This window comes from Oncorhynchus nerka, linkage group LG26 (genome assembly GCF_034236695.1).
Source record: "Oncorhynchus nerka isolate Pitt River linkage group LG26, Oner_Uvic_2.0, whole genome shotgun sequence".
NCBI classification, from domain to species: Eukaryota; Metazoa; Chordata; class Actinopteri; order Salmoniformes; family Salmonidae; genus Oncorhynchus; species Oncorhynchus nerka.
The window spans coordinates 10,074,734-10,090,083 of NC_088421.1; the positions used below are offsets into that span (position 1 = coordinate 10,074,734).

Below are 15,350 nucleotides of genomic sequence, written 5' to 3' on the forward strand. Positions count from 1 at the left end.
GGCATAGTGGAGTTTGGTGTGTGACTGTTTGAGGTTGTGGACAGGTGTCTTTTATACTGATAACAAGTTCAAACAGGTGCCATTAATACAGGTAACGAGTGGAGGACAGAGGAGCCTCTTAAAGAAGAAGTTACAGGTCTGTGAGAGCCAGAAATCTTGCTTGTTTGTAGGTGACCAAATACTTGTTTTCCACCATAATTTGCAAATAAATTCATTAAAAATCCTACAATGTGATTTTCTGGATTTTTTCCCTCATTTTGTCTGTCATAGTTGAAGTGTACCTATGATGAAAATTACAGGCCTCTCATCTTTTTAAGTGGGAGAACTTGCACAATTGGTGGCTGACTAAATACTTTTTTGCCCCACTATGTGTCGAACTGCTATGCTTTATCTTGGCCAGGTCGCAGTTGCAAATGAGAACTTGTTCTCAACTAGCTTACCTGGTTAAATAAAGGTGAAATAAAAATACATTTAAAAAAACTGAAAAAACACTTCTATCTCAAGCCATCAGACTGTTAAACAGCCATCACTAACACAGATCGGCTGCTGCCTACATAAACTTAAATCATTGGCCACTTTAATAAATGGATCACTAGTCACTTTAAATAATGCCACTTTAATGTTTACATATCTTACAGTATATACATATGGGATGAGTAATGTATCTTATACCATCTATTGCATCTTGCCTATGCCGCTCGGTCATCACTCATCCATATATTTATATGTACATATTCTTATTCCATCCCTTTCCATTTGTGTGTATTAGGTAGTTGTTGTGGAATTGTTAAGATATTACTGCACTGTCGGAAAGAGAAGCACAAGCATTTTACCACACTCGCATTAACATCTGATAACCACGTGTATGTGACCAATACAATTTTATTTGATTAAAGGAGTGACACAATGAAATTCCCAAGCACCTTTTTCTTCTGATTAAAATTTTAATTAAAATACGAATTTATCCACAGATTAAAAATGAAAGGCAGAAAAAGCTAAATGTAGCTACAATCAGGCACCAATGATACATGTTCTTCCATCTTTTTAACAATTGCGATAACGCAACAATAAACATTATTTACGAATTATTATTTTATATTTATTTATTTGACTGAAAGGGTGGGCAGAAGGAGCCCACCAAAGATATTTGTGGATCCTCCATTTAGTTAACTGAGTTAAAGACCATGTTTTGTACCTATCCCCCCCCCCCCCTTACACTCTTCTCACTAGCGCTAAAGAACTGAGGACCTTATAAAATGCAAATGTCCACAGGAAGAAAAAAAAACACCACTAATGTCAGTCAGAAATCAAGAAGTGAAGTGCATGGCATCTGACATTCAGACAAGCTAGCCGTTTGGTTGAACGTTTGGGGTGATTTACCACGCAAAACAACTCTTACATAACTGTTAGTGTGCCCTGTAACACGTAGACAACACAAAGCTGGTGCAGAGAAAACAAGATGGTGGTGGACATCGTGCTGGAGCGACAGGGTGGGCTACAGTGCAGGGTAGTTGCCAAGAAGACACATACAGTAAAGACACGCGTATGAAAACAGCGAGTGTGACAAGAGATAAGACATCCCGCCATGACAATGGTGGGCGTGGCTTGGCGAAACATTCCGGCACTTGTGATTGGAGTTCTTGAAGTAAAGTCTGAGGGTGTGAGAGACTATTAGGTAGGACATTTCATTCACGCGACTACTACTGTAGTGCTGCGTATGAACTGTACCACATTCAAAAAGACAAATGTATATTACAGGAGCAAAGCTATCACCCACAGACAGACAGTATCCCTAAAATAGCAGTAAACAGATGGGGACAACCAGACAAATACAGTTATATTTCAATGCTATGGCTGAAGTCGGTTAGGGAAGAAGAAGTAGTATCTTTGGGGTGTTTCCTTTTATTCTTAACATTAAGGTAAGCGTCAAACGAATAAACCAATTATCTCAAAACTATTCTGAAGACATTATGGCAACTTTCCATCCAGATAGCTTTTAAGGTCTGGGTGATGAGGAATCGGGGGAGAGGGACTCAAAAAGCTTAGGATCCATCCTGAAAGTGTCTGAATCCTGAAGCTGAGCCTGAAGCTGTGGGGATAGAGACCCTGATGCTCTGTACTGTACATGGGACATACAACCCTGTTTAAGACTGCAGAGGACAGACATGACAGACTTACAGCTCTATCAGCCTTCACATTCTACACTACAGAGATTAAGCCATACAGATCACACAATGATGAATTCATAATCATAATGATAACTGTCCTCGTGCTGTCAGTTCAGTAGGATTCCATGGTATTCATGCAGTAGTACTAACAAAATAAACTAAAAAGAGACCAACCAAACTGCTTTTTTTCTCAAAACATAAATTAATTGAATATAGCTAAAATATCTGGATGAGGTGGATGGCGTCTGGCAGTTGTGTTCTTCTTTACAGCGTACTCAACAATGAGAAAAGTACCTCTTTAGTAGGGTTGTAAACAGATTAATTCATGAGCCCCAAACCCACCCTCCTCTCCCCGCTAACCCCCTAGCCCTAACCGTGATCTTCCTCCCTCCCCTTCCTCCCCCAGTCTGTCTGTCAGCCTCCTAGCCCATTTGTTGTGATGTGTGTTCAGCGGATGTACACGTCCCTCCCCCAGTCCTCCTGATTCTTGTTGTGGCCCATGTTGGTGCCGGTATCCCCGGGTTCCTGGCAATACCTCTCCCTTAGCTTGGCCCGGCCATGTTGCCCAGGCTGGGTATGGGAGGCCATGGGAGGGTGGTTGAGGTTCTCCTGGTCCGGCTCGGCCCCCTCGTCTTCCCAGGAGGCCTGCCGGCCATGGTGCTGGGCCAGGTGGAGGCGGCTGCCCCCGCCCCCTACCCCGCGGTACATCTCAGACTCCTCGTAGGGGTCGGTCTCAATGTCCATGCAAGAGTCCCCTGCTTCAGTGTAGGCAGAGTCCCGACTGCCCTGAGTCTCAGAGTCGAAGGTGTCCTGCCGGGACAGGCCCCTCCCACCCCCTGCCCGTAGCTGGCCCCGTGAGGAGTGCATGTAGGTCTGCTGCTTCTGCTGCTGCGGTTGCTGCTTCCCTCCCTGGTCACTCTGGTAGTCATGGAGACTGCCGCTACCACCGCACTCCGACAGAGGCCCTTCCCGCTTCTGTTCTCCGGTCACCAGGTACGGCCCCTGCAGCGAGCCCCGCCCACACCACACGCCATGCAGAGACACAGTGAGACAGAACAAGACCCGGGCAGTGGGTTAGTCAACAGGGTTAGGACAGGTTAGGGTGCAGTTAGATCAAACAGGATATCAGTAATGTCAGTCAGTCAGTTCACAATGCAACACATAGAGGTTCACAGTATAACAATGGATATATTTATGCAGTACTTAAAACACACCGTGTAAATAATTACTTGGTCAAAGTGACATTCTTTTTTGTATTTAATACATGCACGCAGACTCTTTTCCATTAGACTACAGAAATGTGTTCATTCATCATCTGTAAGAGAATCAGCCATGCAGTCATTAGGCAAGCAAAACACCATGTTCAGCTCCTGGCTGCAAAACCAACAGTGCCCTCTTATGGCTGATTTTTCACAGCAGCTAAAATGATGTTTCAACTAATTGTGATATCTCTTTTTCATTCACAAGCATGTTCCTCATCCTAAGTAGTAAGTATTACATTCTGTTTAAACTCAGCACACTTAACAAGACACTTTAGAGTTGGGTGAAGCCAACATTTGGCTGATCCTTGCTAATGACTTTGAATAGGCAGAGCTTAGTCACACCCATTGACAGTAAAATAATAACTGAACAAAATCTCCTCCAACTGAATGAATTCTAATGAATCTATACAGCCGCCATTCTCTCGGCCCTCAGCCGAGACAGATCAGTGCAGGCGGAATTGACGCGCTGACTTCAGGCAATGTACAGCTAGCCGCACCATATAAAATATGACCTACTGAATCAGAGAAAGCACAGTTCATAATAGTGCATTTATATCTAAATGAACACGATTAAATCAATTCTGTGGGTATAACTCATTGATATATGGAAGCAACTTGGACACTTTTACAAGGTCTTGGACTATGACAGTCATGAGTCATGCTGTATGTATTTGGCTGAAGCCAGTGGCTGATTGGAGATGAGACCCAGATTATAATTTTTCTGCTGGTTAGAGTTTCCTGTGTGAATTCATGAAATAGGACATTCCTATTAGTCATGGCCCACATCACTTTACACACACACGCGCGCACGCATATGCATGCTCTCACACACACACAGCCCATCCCTGCCACGCCACACAAATCAGAAAACTAGAAATGATGCCACAACAACAAGGCACACATTGGCCAAGCAGCCGAGATGATTCGCTCCTTTTCAGGGACGGTGCCATGGCAACACGGAGAAGGGAAGTAAACTGGACACCGTTTCCCAGACGATAAAGGAGTGCTGAAGAAAGGAGGCCAGGCAGGGAGCCCTGAGGTTGGGTAAGGGGCACACAACTCCATTTTCTCAACCAATTACAGTAAACAAGGAATCAGCAGCAGACCAGAGACAGAGGTATTGTACCTCTCTGACTGATGGACAGATGGAGGATTTTCATTTCATCCAATAACTGCGCCCGTCAATTAATTTCACAACTCCAATGTGATTGTGTGTGTGTGTTATTCTCACAGAAAACCCTCCCCAGTGTTGGTTTGGTCTGGAACCAGTGTCCTGCCCATATAAACTCTCCTTTGCTAATTTTGCTGTGTGTGTTGCTCTAACATACTGTGTCATTTGCAGAGAGGTTTTCTCGAAGAGGACGAAGCTCTCTGTTTGTGTGTGGGTGTTTTCTAATGCAGAAGGCTTTCACAGTAATGTGTGGGGCCTATATTGTTCTGAGCACTCTGATGTGTGTGTGTGTGTGTGTGTGTGTGTGTGTGTGTGTGTGTGTGTGTGTGTGAATATGAATGTCTGTGCTCAATTGGATCCAATGTGATGGACCCAGTATACACTCTCCAGTTAACAGCCCCCTCCATCTCTCCATGTATGTAGTGTTTCTCTATATAGTATTATGAATGAGAATGTGTGTGGTCTAAACAATGTGATTAGGTTTCTTCTTTCAGGTCAAAGGGAGGGATGGAGAGAGGGAGGATGGGAGGAGATATATCTGGAGAGCAGGCAGACGGGTTTGGGTTAGGAAGGCGGTGTCGCTCCCCCTGAGCCGTCCCCCGTCCCCCACAGCTGGCCTTTAGAGGGCGTGCTCGGCCACTTTCCCATGCTCGGCCCCGGGGCCATCCAGGCCGGGCCAGAACTCCAGGTTGCGGCGCAGGGAGGTGAGCACCTGTACCTGCAGGTTGGAGACGGGCTCTGGTGAGGCGGCCAGGGCGGCCGTGGCCATGGTGCGGTTGAGGAGGGGGTTGGGGGGGTTACTGCTGGGGGGGTGGGTGGCCTTCCAGTAGGCCTCCAGGTAGTCAGCCAGATGCTCACAGGCGTCCTCCAGCTGGTTCTCATCCAGGATGATGTCAAACAGCTCCTACATACAACACAGAGGGACATTACGTCAGAGATTCAGCCAGTTACTTAAAAGGGCATTCATTTCAATGTTAAGCCAATGCCATTGTTCAGACTGGTAATTGTGAATTAATTTGTTCAGGGCAAACAGCATGTAAGAACATGTGCCTTTCGGCCATGGAATCCAGGGCCACAGACAGACACTCACAGGGGGGCACTGGGCCAGCTTGTCTGCTGCCACCATCTGCACATTTAGGTGTTTGGCCTGGGACTTCCCCCGGGATTTAATGAGCCTCTGGAGGACCTGAAGGGAAACAGGCAACAACATACCGCTGGTCACTGACAGAGATGTCACATCCACAGACATTTCAGTCAAATACATGACATTTCAGTAGGACGTGATAGAGGAAGTCAATCGACCACAAATTCAGGGGGTACCTTAGGTGAAGCTATTTTGATGTAGACAATGATAGGAGCCAGCGAGGTCTTAGCCAGCTGAGAGGGGTGGTTGATGGTGTCTGCGTCTAGGGCAACCAGCTGCAGGGTGCGGGCCAGCTCAAAGATTCGCTCAATCTCACTCTGCACCTCCGCTATGTGGTAGAGAACATGGAAATGCAATAAGTAACAGGGTGTAGTAGGTGTCTGAACACACAGAGTATACAAATTGAATTGGTTGTCAAATCTCAATTCTGTCCACATTTAAATCCCTTCTGGAGTATACAGGGAGATCCGTGTGACTATTGCCACTTTGATAACTCATATTTCTCACACACACACACACACACACACACACACACACACACACGCCAAAATAAACAGGATACATACACGCACATGCAAACGTGGCATGTTAACACTATCATGCATGTCAACATTTTGGCAAGAGGTTCTGTGCATGTGAAACAGAACCCATCTCATTAGATATTCCATTTACACACCACTAAATGGAACATAAGGGCATTCTCATTCTCTTGCCACATTCCAACGAGCAGTAACTGATGTTATGCACTGTTAAACATGGTCTCTAACACAACTTTTTACATCAACTCAAACTTGTTACAAGGAGGCTTGTAAGAATGAGATGCATGTGGTGGCGTTTGATATACCGTTCTGAACATGTCAACGAAGCAAATCATCTGAAAGTGATGAAGTGTAATAGCATTCGCTGTTAGAGCTACCAGGCAGAGCAAACGTATTAGTCTGTTCGGATGTTCTCGGCTTTGTACACTCTTATTCTCCTTCAGCAAAACCCTAGAAGAGCCTGTATGGTTTTAACAGTGTGGCTGTCCCCATTTATCATACGCTCAGATGTGTGTAAAATTTCTTTGGAGGGGGGGGCTGTGTTCCAGCCACAATTACATTATCTCTCTGTGGAGCTTCTGGTAGCAACCCCAGCCACAATTACATAAACAGGGGACAGGTAATTTGCAGAGGGGCTGCGGGCTTCAGACGGTCTCCCTCTGAAGCGCTGAAGTAGAAAGGGAATTAAACCTGCAGGTGGAAGGCAGCGACCAGAAGCTCCGCAGAGAGATAAGAGAAATTAACTTTACCTAAAATAATGAAAACCTAACAAACTGTCCTAGCTTTTATTAACCTCCAAATTCCCTCTATTTACACTGCATCTCTGTGAAGAATGTGTTCCCTGTATCAGAGATTGGTAGTAACCAATAAAATATATATATTTATATATATATAAAACACATGAATATATGAGAGTCTAATTGTGCTTGAGTTTCAGTATGCATACAGGCTCCTTGTAGGTAAAGTGTTGTTACATGTTGCTTTACAGTCGGGTCCCTAATTCTGGGTCACAGGGTGGGAGGCAATGGGGGATGGAGGAGGGAGTATCAACTTCCCCTGTACACTCCTCCCTGATCACAGTTGCCCCCCCAGGCCCGCTATCACATTTCCCCATAACCCCAGACAGACAGACAGACAGCAGGCAGACGCTCAGCTGAGCAGCCTAGAGCCACCAGACCCACCGAGCACTCATTCTGCTGTGTAATTAGTCTACTCTTTCCAAGCCTTAGTTCAAATTGTTATTACTGCAAGCAACAGGCTTTCACAAACATGTGTGAGGAACAGACAGGCAAACAGATGCATGAGGTATGAGTGTATGAGGAGAGTAGTGAGAGACAGACAGGGGAGGCAAACAGAGAAAAAAAGCTCTTGGTTTTCTTCCTCGTGGGGTTGAGAGCATACGGGTTGAGAGCATACGTACCCAGTACGTCTGAGAGACCCAGAGCGAGTGGAGGGGAGGTGGGAGAGAGGGACAGGTGGGTGGAGGGTAGGAAAAGACAGGATGGAGAAAGAGAAGAGGCCAGATCAGAGAGGGGCAGTGAGTAATTCAGGGTAGAACAACCCTTTCAGGTTCCCATGGACAGGCTACACTGCCCCTCTCTGCTCAGCTAGCCTCTCCTCTAGAGGGGCCTTGCTGTCCTGTGCTTAGCCCTACTCACTGATATCGAAGACTATCTATGCCAAAAGGAACGGATTGATGACCTAAGTAAAAACATTTGTGTCATTCAATTCAATTGACTATGAGGCTCCCTATTGTATGTTATCAATAGATGCTAACATCCAATATTCCCTGACCTTTTGCTGACCAGTTAGCTATCACCAACAGAAACAATACTTTTAAATATCTTTATCCCAATACTCGGTGACAGGTAAACACCAGTCATTGTCCAAGTACAAACTGGCATTTCATTTAGAGTCAGGCAGGTCATCAGCCGGATCAAATACTTACACAAGCTAATATTGATATATGACAACACTGATAGTGAAAGGTAACAACACAATAGCTCAACGTATGATAAGAGACATGAACTAACAAAGCTTTTTGAAATGGATCACGTGGGTGTGTGTTAGAAAGGCACAGAGCCAGTCCTGGCGCTTATTGTGATCAATGGTTTTCTTATAGGTACAAGAAAGGTACAAGGATGTCTTGCCCTACTGGTCCTGTCTTACCCAGGCTGGAGCGGGTGCTGGAGCGCTCGATGATGGTGTGTTTACTGGGGTTGTTGAGGACCGAGCGCTTGGCAAGGGAGATGTCTGCGGTCACCCGGGTGATGGATATCCTGGAAGAAACACGATCAACCAATCAGGGCTGAGAACTGGAAAAGTCTTAAAGCAGGTTAAACTAAATACTATGTTGAAGACGTTTTCAACCTTTACTAAATATGGTAAAAATATTTCAGTCGTGTTCTCTGGCTTGCCTGAAACTCACCTGCCCTCAAACTTGTGCTTGAGAAAGTCAAAGAGAGCCTTTTGCATCATGTCAGTCACCTGGTGGGAGACAAGGAGAAGAAGAACAACCGAGGCGTGGGGATATGACCGGTATAATAAACCATGAAGACAGTTGGGGAGATTGAGCTACACAGTAGCCTTACCTCGTAGCCCTTCAGTGACGGCCCCACTAGAATGATGGGTCTCATGGAGGGGACCACGTCGTAAGGGGGGACATGCTCCATCTGAGTCAGACAGGAGAGCACCAAGAGAGGGGTGAGACACTATAACCACTGTGTCTGAACAAAGACATACACACGAACAGAGCTCACGCATACTCTGAGACGCACAACCTATAGCCACTTTGTACACACACGTACGGAGCTGCACAACCTACAGCCACAGAAACACACACATAAATCAACATTATGTCAACACTCTCCCTTCTCTCTGCACAGTCAGAATGATATATATAAAGCATTTCAGACAGAGACCGTTTATTTTCTTGGAGAGGATAAAAGCACCAAGACCAAGCGCAAAAAATGTTCACCGAAAGCACTCATTTCCATTTCTCAAGTCTGCTCTCCCAGTCATAGCAAATGAAATAAACTATAATTCAACTGGATCAGAATGAGCTATGGATAATGGTAAGAGCCATTATTGATATCTTAAAATTCTCAGGAGCTTTCGTCCAGCCAAAAGGCATACGTGACTGTGGTTCTAGTCAAAGATAACTCTCTCAGTATGTACAGCGGGCCAAAAAAGTATTTAGTCAGCCACCAATTGTGCAAGTTCTCCCACTTAAAAAGATGAGAGAGGCCTGTAATTTTCATCATAGGTACACTTCAACTATGACGGACAAAATGAGAGAGAAAAAATCCAGAAAATCACATTGTAGGATTTTTAATTAATTTATTTGCAAATTATGGTGGAAAATAAGTATTTGGTCACCTACAAACAAGCAAGATTTCTGGCTCTCACAGACCTGTAACTTCTTCTTTAAGAGGCTCCTCTGTCCTCCACTCGTTACCTGTATTAAATGGCACCTGTTTGAACTTGTCATCAGTATAAAAGACACCTGTCCAAAACCTCAAACAGTCACACTCCAAACTCCACTATGGCCAGGACCAAAGAGCTGTCAAAGGACACCAGAAACAAAATTGTAGACCTGCACCAGGCTGGGAAGCCTGAATCTGCAATAGGTAAGCAGCTTGGTTTGAAGAAATCAACTGTGGGAGCAATTATTAGGAAATGGAAGACATACAAGACCACTGATAATCTCCCTCGATCTGGGGCTCCACACAAGATCTCACCCCGTGGGGTCAAAATGATCACAAGAACGGTGAGCAAAAACCCCAGAACCACACGGGGGGACCTAGTGAATGACCTGCAGAGAGCTGGGACCAAAGTAACAAAGCCTACCATCAGCAAGGGCATTGAAGATTAAACGTGGCTGGGTCTTTCAGCATGACAATGATCCCAAACACACCGCCCGGGCAACGAAGGAGTGGCTTCGTAAGAAGCATTTCAAGGTCCTGGAGTGGCCTAGCCAGTCTCCAGATCTCAACCCCATAGAAAATCTTTGGAGGGAGTTGAAAGTCTGTGTTGTCCAGCAACAGCCCCAAAACATCATTTTTTTTCTCTAATTTTGTCTGTCATAGTTGAAGTGTACCCATGATGAAAATTACAGGCCTCTCTCATCTTTTTAAGTGGGAGAACTTGCACAATTGGTGGCTGACTAAATACTTTTTTGCCCCACTGTATCTGTGTGGTAGACCCCAATTGCTGTATAGAAAGAAGCCAGATAAACACCAAGCCAAATGGGTTTTTAGGCCCAGAGAAAACAGACAACAAGCACACACTAAACCTACAAAAAGATACCTCATTTTGAACCAACATACAGAGCATACATTTCTCAAGACACTTACTTCAAACACTCAAATCACATTGAAAATGACATGCACTCTTACGCAAAACACCCACACACGGTCAATCAATATTCTAACAAGTAAAACAAAACGCATACATTAACATTCCATCAATATGAATCATGAGGAGCATGATTCATCTGCCCAACACCGCATCTATAAGCATCTGCTCTGTTATCGAAAGCGTCCTGTTTTGGAATGACAGGTGAGAGGAAAACAGGTCCCATGGTCTATCCAGTAACAGATAGGAAGGCATGAGGAGAATACAGATGTAGGCTCTTCATTTGACCCATTTGAAGGCTTAGTCCATAACGTTGGTTGATTCATGGTTAGGCTATTAGCTGGCCAAAAGTAGTGTGCATGAAAAGTGCAATACTGTTAATATAACGGTGTGCTAGTGTGGGTTTTCAGTAAATGTATGTAAATCACGCTGCAGGAAATGCAAATGAGCTTCAAGATTCTCAGCAACAAAAAGGGATCCAATTAAGATCCTACACCTGTAGGGTGCTCGTGTGTATTCGGTGTCAGCTCTCTGTATTCTCAACACGCCTTCTCCTCTGTATTCCGTGCAGCACTTTAGTGCACTGAGAGCAGTAGCATAGAGGCTTGAAGAGCTCTCCTCCACTAAGTTCCGTTCCGTTACATAAAGCCACACCTCCACAACCAGGCAGTGGACGCAGTTCACCTCCTTACGATTCACTACATCTAAAAAATACACTTAAGAACTTTTCCAAACGGTGCTCATCTCTAGAGGGGCAGTGCTGAGGGAGGTGTACTGTGGATCACCATTTATGTTGCTTCTTCTGAATAACATGAACTTTCACGTAATCTATAGAAAGTGTTTTTGCTATTGGAGGACAAAGCGTGCCTCTGCCTCCACAGTCTCCTGTATCTACGGGATCAAAGCTGTGTTGACAGCTCTGAGATAGGGAGGGATAGCGAGGCGGGCTGATGATAGGCTATTGGCTGTCACTCAAAGCAGCCATCCAGAATGGGAATGAAAACACATCAGGGAGCATTAACGTTCACCAGAACCGTGTGTGACAGGGGCCATGACACGCCTGCACACTGACAGCCCGTGTTTACCCAATCAGCTCTGACTGCATACTGACAGCCCGTGTTTACCCAATCAGCTCTGACGAGAGAGACAAATGGAAGCCCTGCTGGCATTTTGGGGGGTGGAACTAACATTTCCCTTCCCACAGTTCCTCCCTATAATTTCCAAGAATTTCTTAATTGATCATTTTGGAACACAATATCCCTGGGGACAACTGCAACACGGAAATCTTCTTCTTGGGGAATAAGTGAAAAACTTGACAAAAATGAGGAAATGTTCAAATCCAGTCACCTCCCACTCTCTCTAGCATAAGCTGACATGAGAGCAGACTGAGAAACATGGAGAGACAACAGAGAGGAAGAGGAGGAGGATGAGACAGAACAGAAGGTAAAGGTGAATTAAAGGTCAGCACCGACTCACCGACTTCTGTTTCTGTTTAGCCGGACCACCTACAGTACCATTCCGCACACAACCCCCACGAGAAGACAGAGCAAAAGGGACAAAAAGAGACAAAAAGCACAAAAGACAGAGGACGTGTTGTTATTGACAGGTGACGATTAGTTGGGAATTGGGAGCTGTTCAATAGTACAGCGGAGGCCACATCCATTGTAGTCTGATCAATAATGACATTTATTGTTTAGAGTCGCACCGTCTGCGAATATTCATACATTGCTTTTGCATCGGTGAATGTATGAACATGTTCAGGGTCGTCTTTAGCTCAACCCCTCCCCCAGTTGATCAGCGCAGAAACGCACAGGCAAACATAACTCGGCGTTACCATGGTGACCAGAGACAGAGGGGCCAATCGGGATTAGGGAATCAGACAGGCGCTAGCTAGCGGCGGGAACGGTGGGTCAGTTTAGGGCAGTAAGTCAGAGATGAGGGGTGTAGGAGGGGCTAGTGGGGACAGACAAAGGTTATTATAGCCTAGGACTGGGCCATAGCTGCGTGCAGTAGGGGGAGGGGGTTGGTTGAAGGGAGGTGGGGAGGGGAAGCAGCCGTAGTGCCTGGGGCCCCTGGAGGGCTTTACCTTCTTAAAGAAGGGCAGGCGGTGGATTTGGCCCTGGGGGGAGGTGACGCTGCCTGCGCTGCCCTTGGGGGAGCGAGGGTCACCCTGGGGCTCAGGGGGCTCCTCAGCATCCAGGTCCAGGGGGTCAAAGTCAAAAGCCATCGTGGACATGTCCACATGAGCTGAGGGGTGGGGCGGGGTAGAGAGAGAGAGAGAGGACAGAGAATGACAGAAAGAGAGAGAAAGAATATCGAGCAATAGTGAAAGAGGAAGAAAAAGTGGAGATGTATACAGAGAAACGAGGACAGAGAAAAAAGGAGGAAAGAGAAAAAGGAGGACAAGAAAGGCATGATAAGAAAGGTAATCAATAAAAGACAAGGCAATCAAAAGCAGAGAGTAGGACAGACTCCGATCTGAGATCTAGAAATGGGAGAAATGACAGCGTTCTGAACCAGAAATAACAGTGCTGAAATAAAAAGTCAATAGGTGACTACGAAATCAGTGTATGAGCAGGTCAGAAAAACAGCAATCGAAACAGAACAGTGAGTAAGCGAGAGATGTGGAGAGACAGGAGGTGGAAGAGAGAGCTATCCACTGCTGATGAAGAAGTGGCGGAGACGAGAGAAAGAGAGAGAAAGAGCAGAGAGAGAGCAGAGAAGAAGAGGTGCTAGGAGGTGGAGGCAGAAAAAGGTGTGTAGCTGCCTTGAGGAGGGTTTTGTGTGTGCTGCGACTGTTTACGGTGGTGAGGGTTCTGTGTTTGGATGTGGGTAAGGGTGTTTTAAGCCGGCACAGCCAGGCAGGAAGAGGGGTTTGCTGTGTGCTGGGACTGGTTATGGTGGTGAGGGCTCTGTGATTTGGATGTGGGTAAGGGTGTTTTAAGCCGGCACAGCCAGGCAGGAAGAGGGGTTTGCTGTGTGCTGGGACTGGTTACGGTGGTGAGGGCTCTGTGATTTGGATGTGGGTAAGGGTGTTTTAAGCCGGCACAGCCAGGCAGGAAGAGGGGTTTGGTATATCAGTTCAGGTATAACAAATATGGTTGATACAGAGAACCATACTATAACTGTCGTGTTTTAACGTAACACATCCATCATTGTTAGGTCATCCATCAACGGAGAAACAACGCCAGTTACAGTCAATCTACGTGTCTGATCTAGTCCGTCTGTCTTCAATTCAATTATTCAATGAACTCACTCCCAGGCAGTTCTTATCTAATAAAAACATGTACACTACCATTCAAAAGTTTGGGGTCACTTAGAAATGTTCTTGTTTTTGAAAGAAAGCACGTTTTTTTATCCATTAAAATAACATCAAATTGATCAGAAATACAGTGTAGACATTTTTTATGTTGCAAATGACTGTTGTGGCTGGAAATGGCAGATTTTTTATGGAATATCTACATAGGCGTACAGAGGCCCATTATCAGCAGCCATCACTCCTGTGTTCCAATGGCACGTTGTGTTAGCTAATCCAAGTTAATCATTTTTAAAAGGCTAATTTATCATTAGAAAACCCTTTTGCAATTATGTTAGCACAGCAGAAAACTGTTGTTCTGATTAAAGAAGCAATAAAACTGGCCTTCTTCAAACTAGTTGAGTATCTGGAGCATCAGCATTTGTGACTCCAATTACAGGATCAAAATTGCCAGAAATAGACATTTCTTCTGAAAGTTGTTCTGTGAAATAAAGGCTCTTCCATGCGAGAAATTGCCAAGAAACTGAAGTTCTCGTACAACACTGTGTACTACTCCCTTCACAGAACAGCACAAACTGGCTCTAACAAGAATAGAAAGAGGAGTGGGAGGCCCCAGTGCACATCTGAGCAAGAGGACAAGTATATTAGAGTGTCTAGTTTGAGAAACAGACACCTAACAAGTCCTTAACTGGCAGCTTAATTAAATAGTATACGCAAAACACCAGTCTCAACGTCAACAGTGAAGAGGTGACTCCGGGATGCTGGCCTTCTAGGCAGAGTTGCAAAGAAAAAGCCATATCCCAGACCGGCCACTAAAAGGAAAAGATTAAGATGGGCAAAAGAACACAGACACTGGATAGAGGAACTCTGCCTAGAAGGCCAGCATCCCGGAGTCACGGAGTCACCAATGTTGACGTTGAGACTGGTGTTTTAAACTTGGATTAGCTAACACAACGTGCCATTGGAACACAGGAGTGATGGTTGCTAATAATGGGCCTCTGTACACCTATGTAGATATTCCATTTAAAAAAATTATTATAATAATAATAATAATCTGCCGTTGCCAGCTACAATAGTCATTTACAACATTAACAATGTCTACACTGTATTTCTGATCAATTTGATGTTATTTTAGTGGACAAGGAAATGTGCTTCTCTTTCAAAAACATGGATATTTTTAAGTGACCCCAAACTTTTGAACAGTAGTGTATATATTTCTGTAATTCCACACCATCAATCTTTCCTTCTGTCTCTATGTCTATTTATTTCCCTCCGTCTCAGTGAACCGTACTGTCTATCCAGCAGCAACTGAACTGAACTACACTGTTGCTGCTCAGTGCTAACACATAAGGTATGGGCTGAGTCTCAAATCGGACCCTATTCCTATTAAAGTGCATTACCTTTGACAAGGGCCAATAAGGCTTTGGTCAAAACTAGTGCACAATGTAGGGGAC

At 45.0% G+C, this 15,350-nt stretch overlaps 1 protein-coding gene across 4 annotated transcripts in view; it reads right to left on the reverse strand.

Moving 5' to 3' along the window:
* Positions 1 to 834: 834 nt before the first annotated feature.
* The window catches only part of LOC115110240 (voltage-dependent L-type calcium channel subunit beta-1-like), a 36,782-nt gene continuing 22,266 nt past the window's right edge, over positions 835 to 15,350 (reverse strand). The window contains exons 7-14 of one of the 4 annotated variants that reach the window (XM_029635730.2): positions 12,117 to 12,145; positions 8,876 to 8,956; positions 8,713 to 8,771; positions 8,454 to 8,563; positions 5,922 to 6,073; positions 5,692 to 5,787; positions 5,320 to 5,505; positions 835 to 3,170 (exon numbers count right to left, since the gene is read on the reverse strand). In XM_029635730.2, coding sequence (XP_029491590.1) covers positions 2,616 to 3,170; positions 5,320 to 5,505; positions 5,692 to 5,787; positions 5,922 to 6,073; positions 8,454 to 8,563; positions 8,713 to 8,771; positions 8,876 to 8,956; positions 12,117 to 12,145 — 1,268 coding nt within the window. In that variant the 3' untranslated portion in view covers positions 835 to 2,615. Of the gene's footprint in view, positions 3,171 to 5,319; positions 5,506 to 5,691; positions 5,788 to 5,921; positions 6,074 to 8,453; positions 8,564 to 8,712; positions 8,772 to 8,875; positions 8,957 to 12,116; positions 12,146 to 12,726; positions 12,888 to 15,350 lie in introns of all 4 variants that reach the window. The other 3 variants (XM_029635725.2, XM_065010068.1, XM_065010066.1) reach the window with 3 other exon arrangements.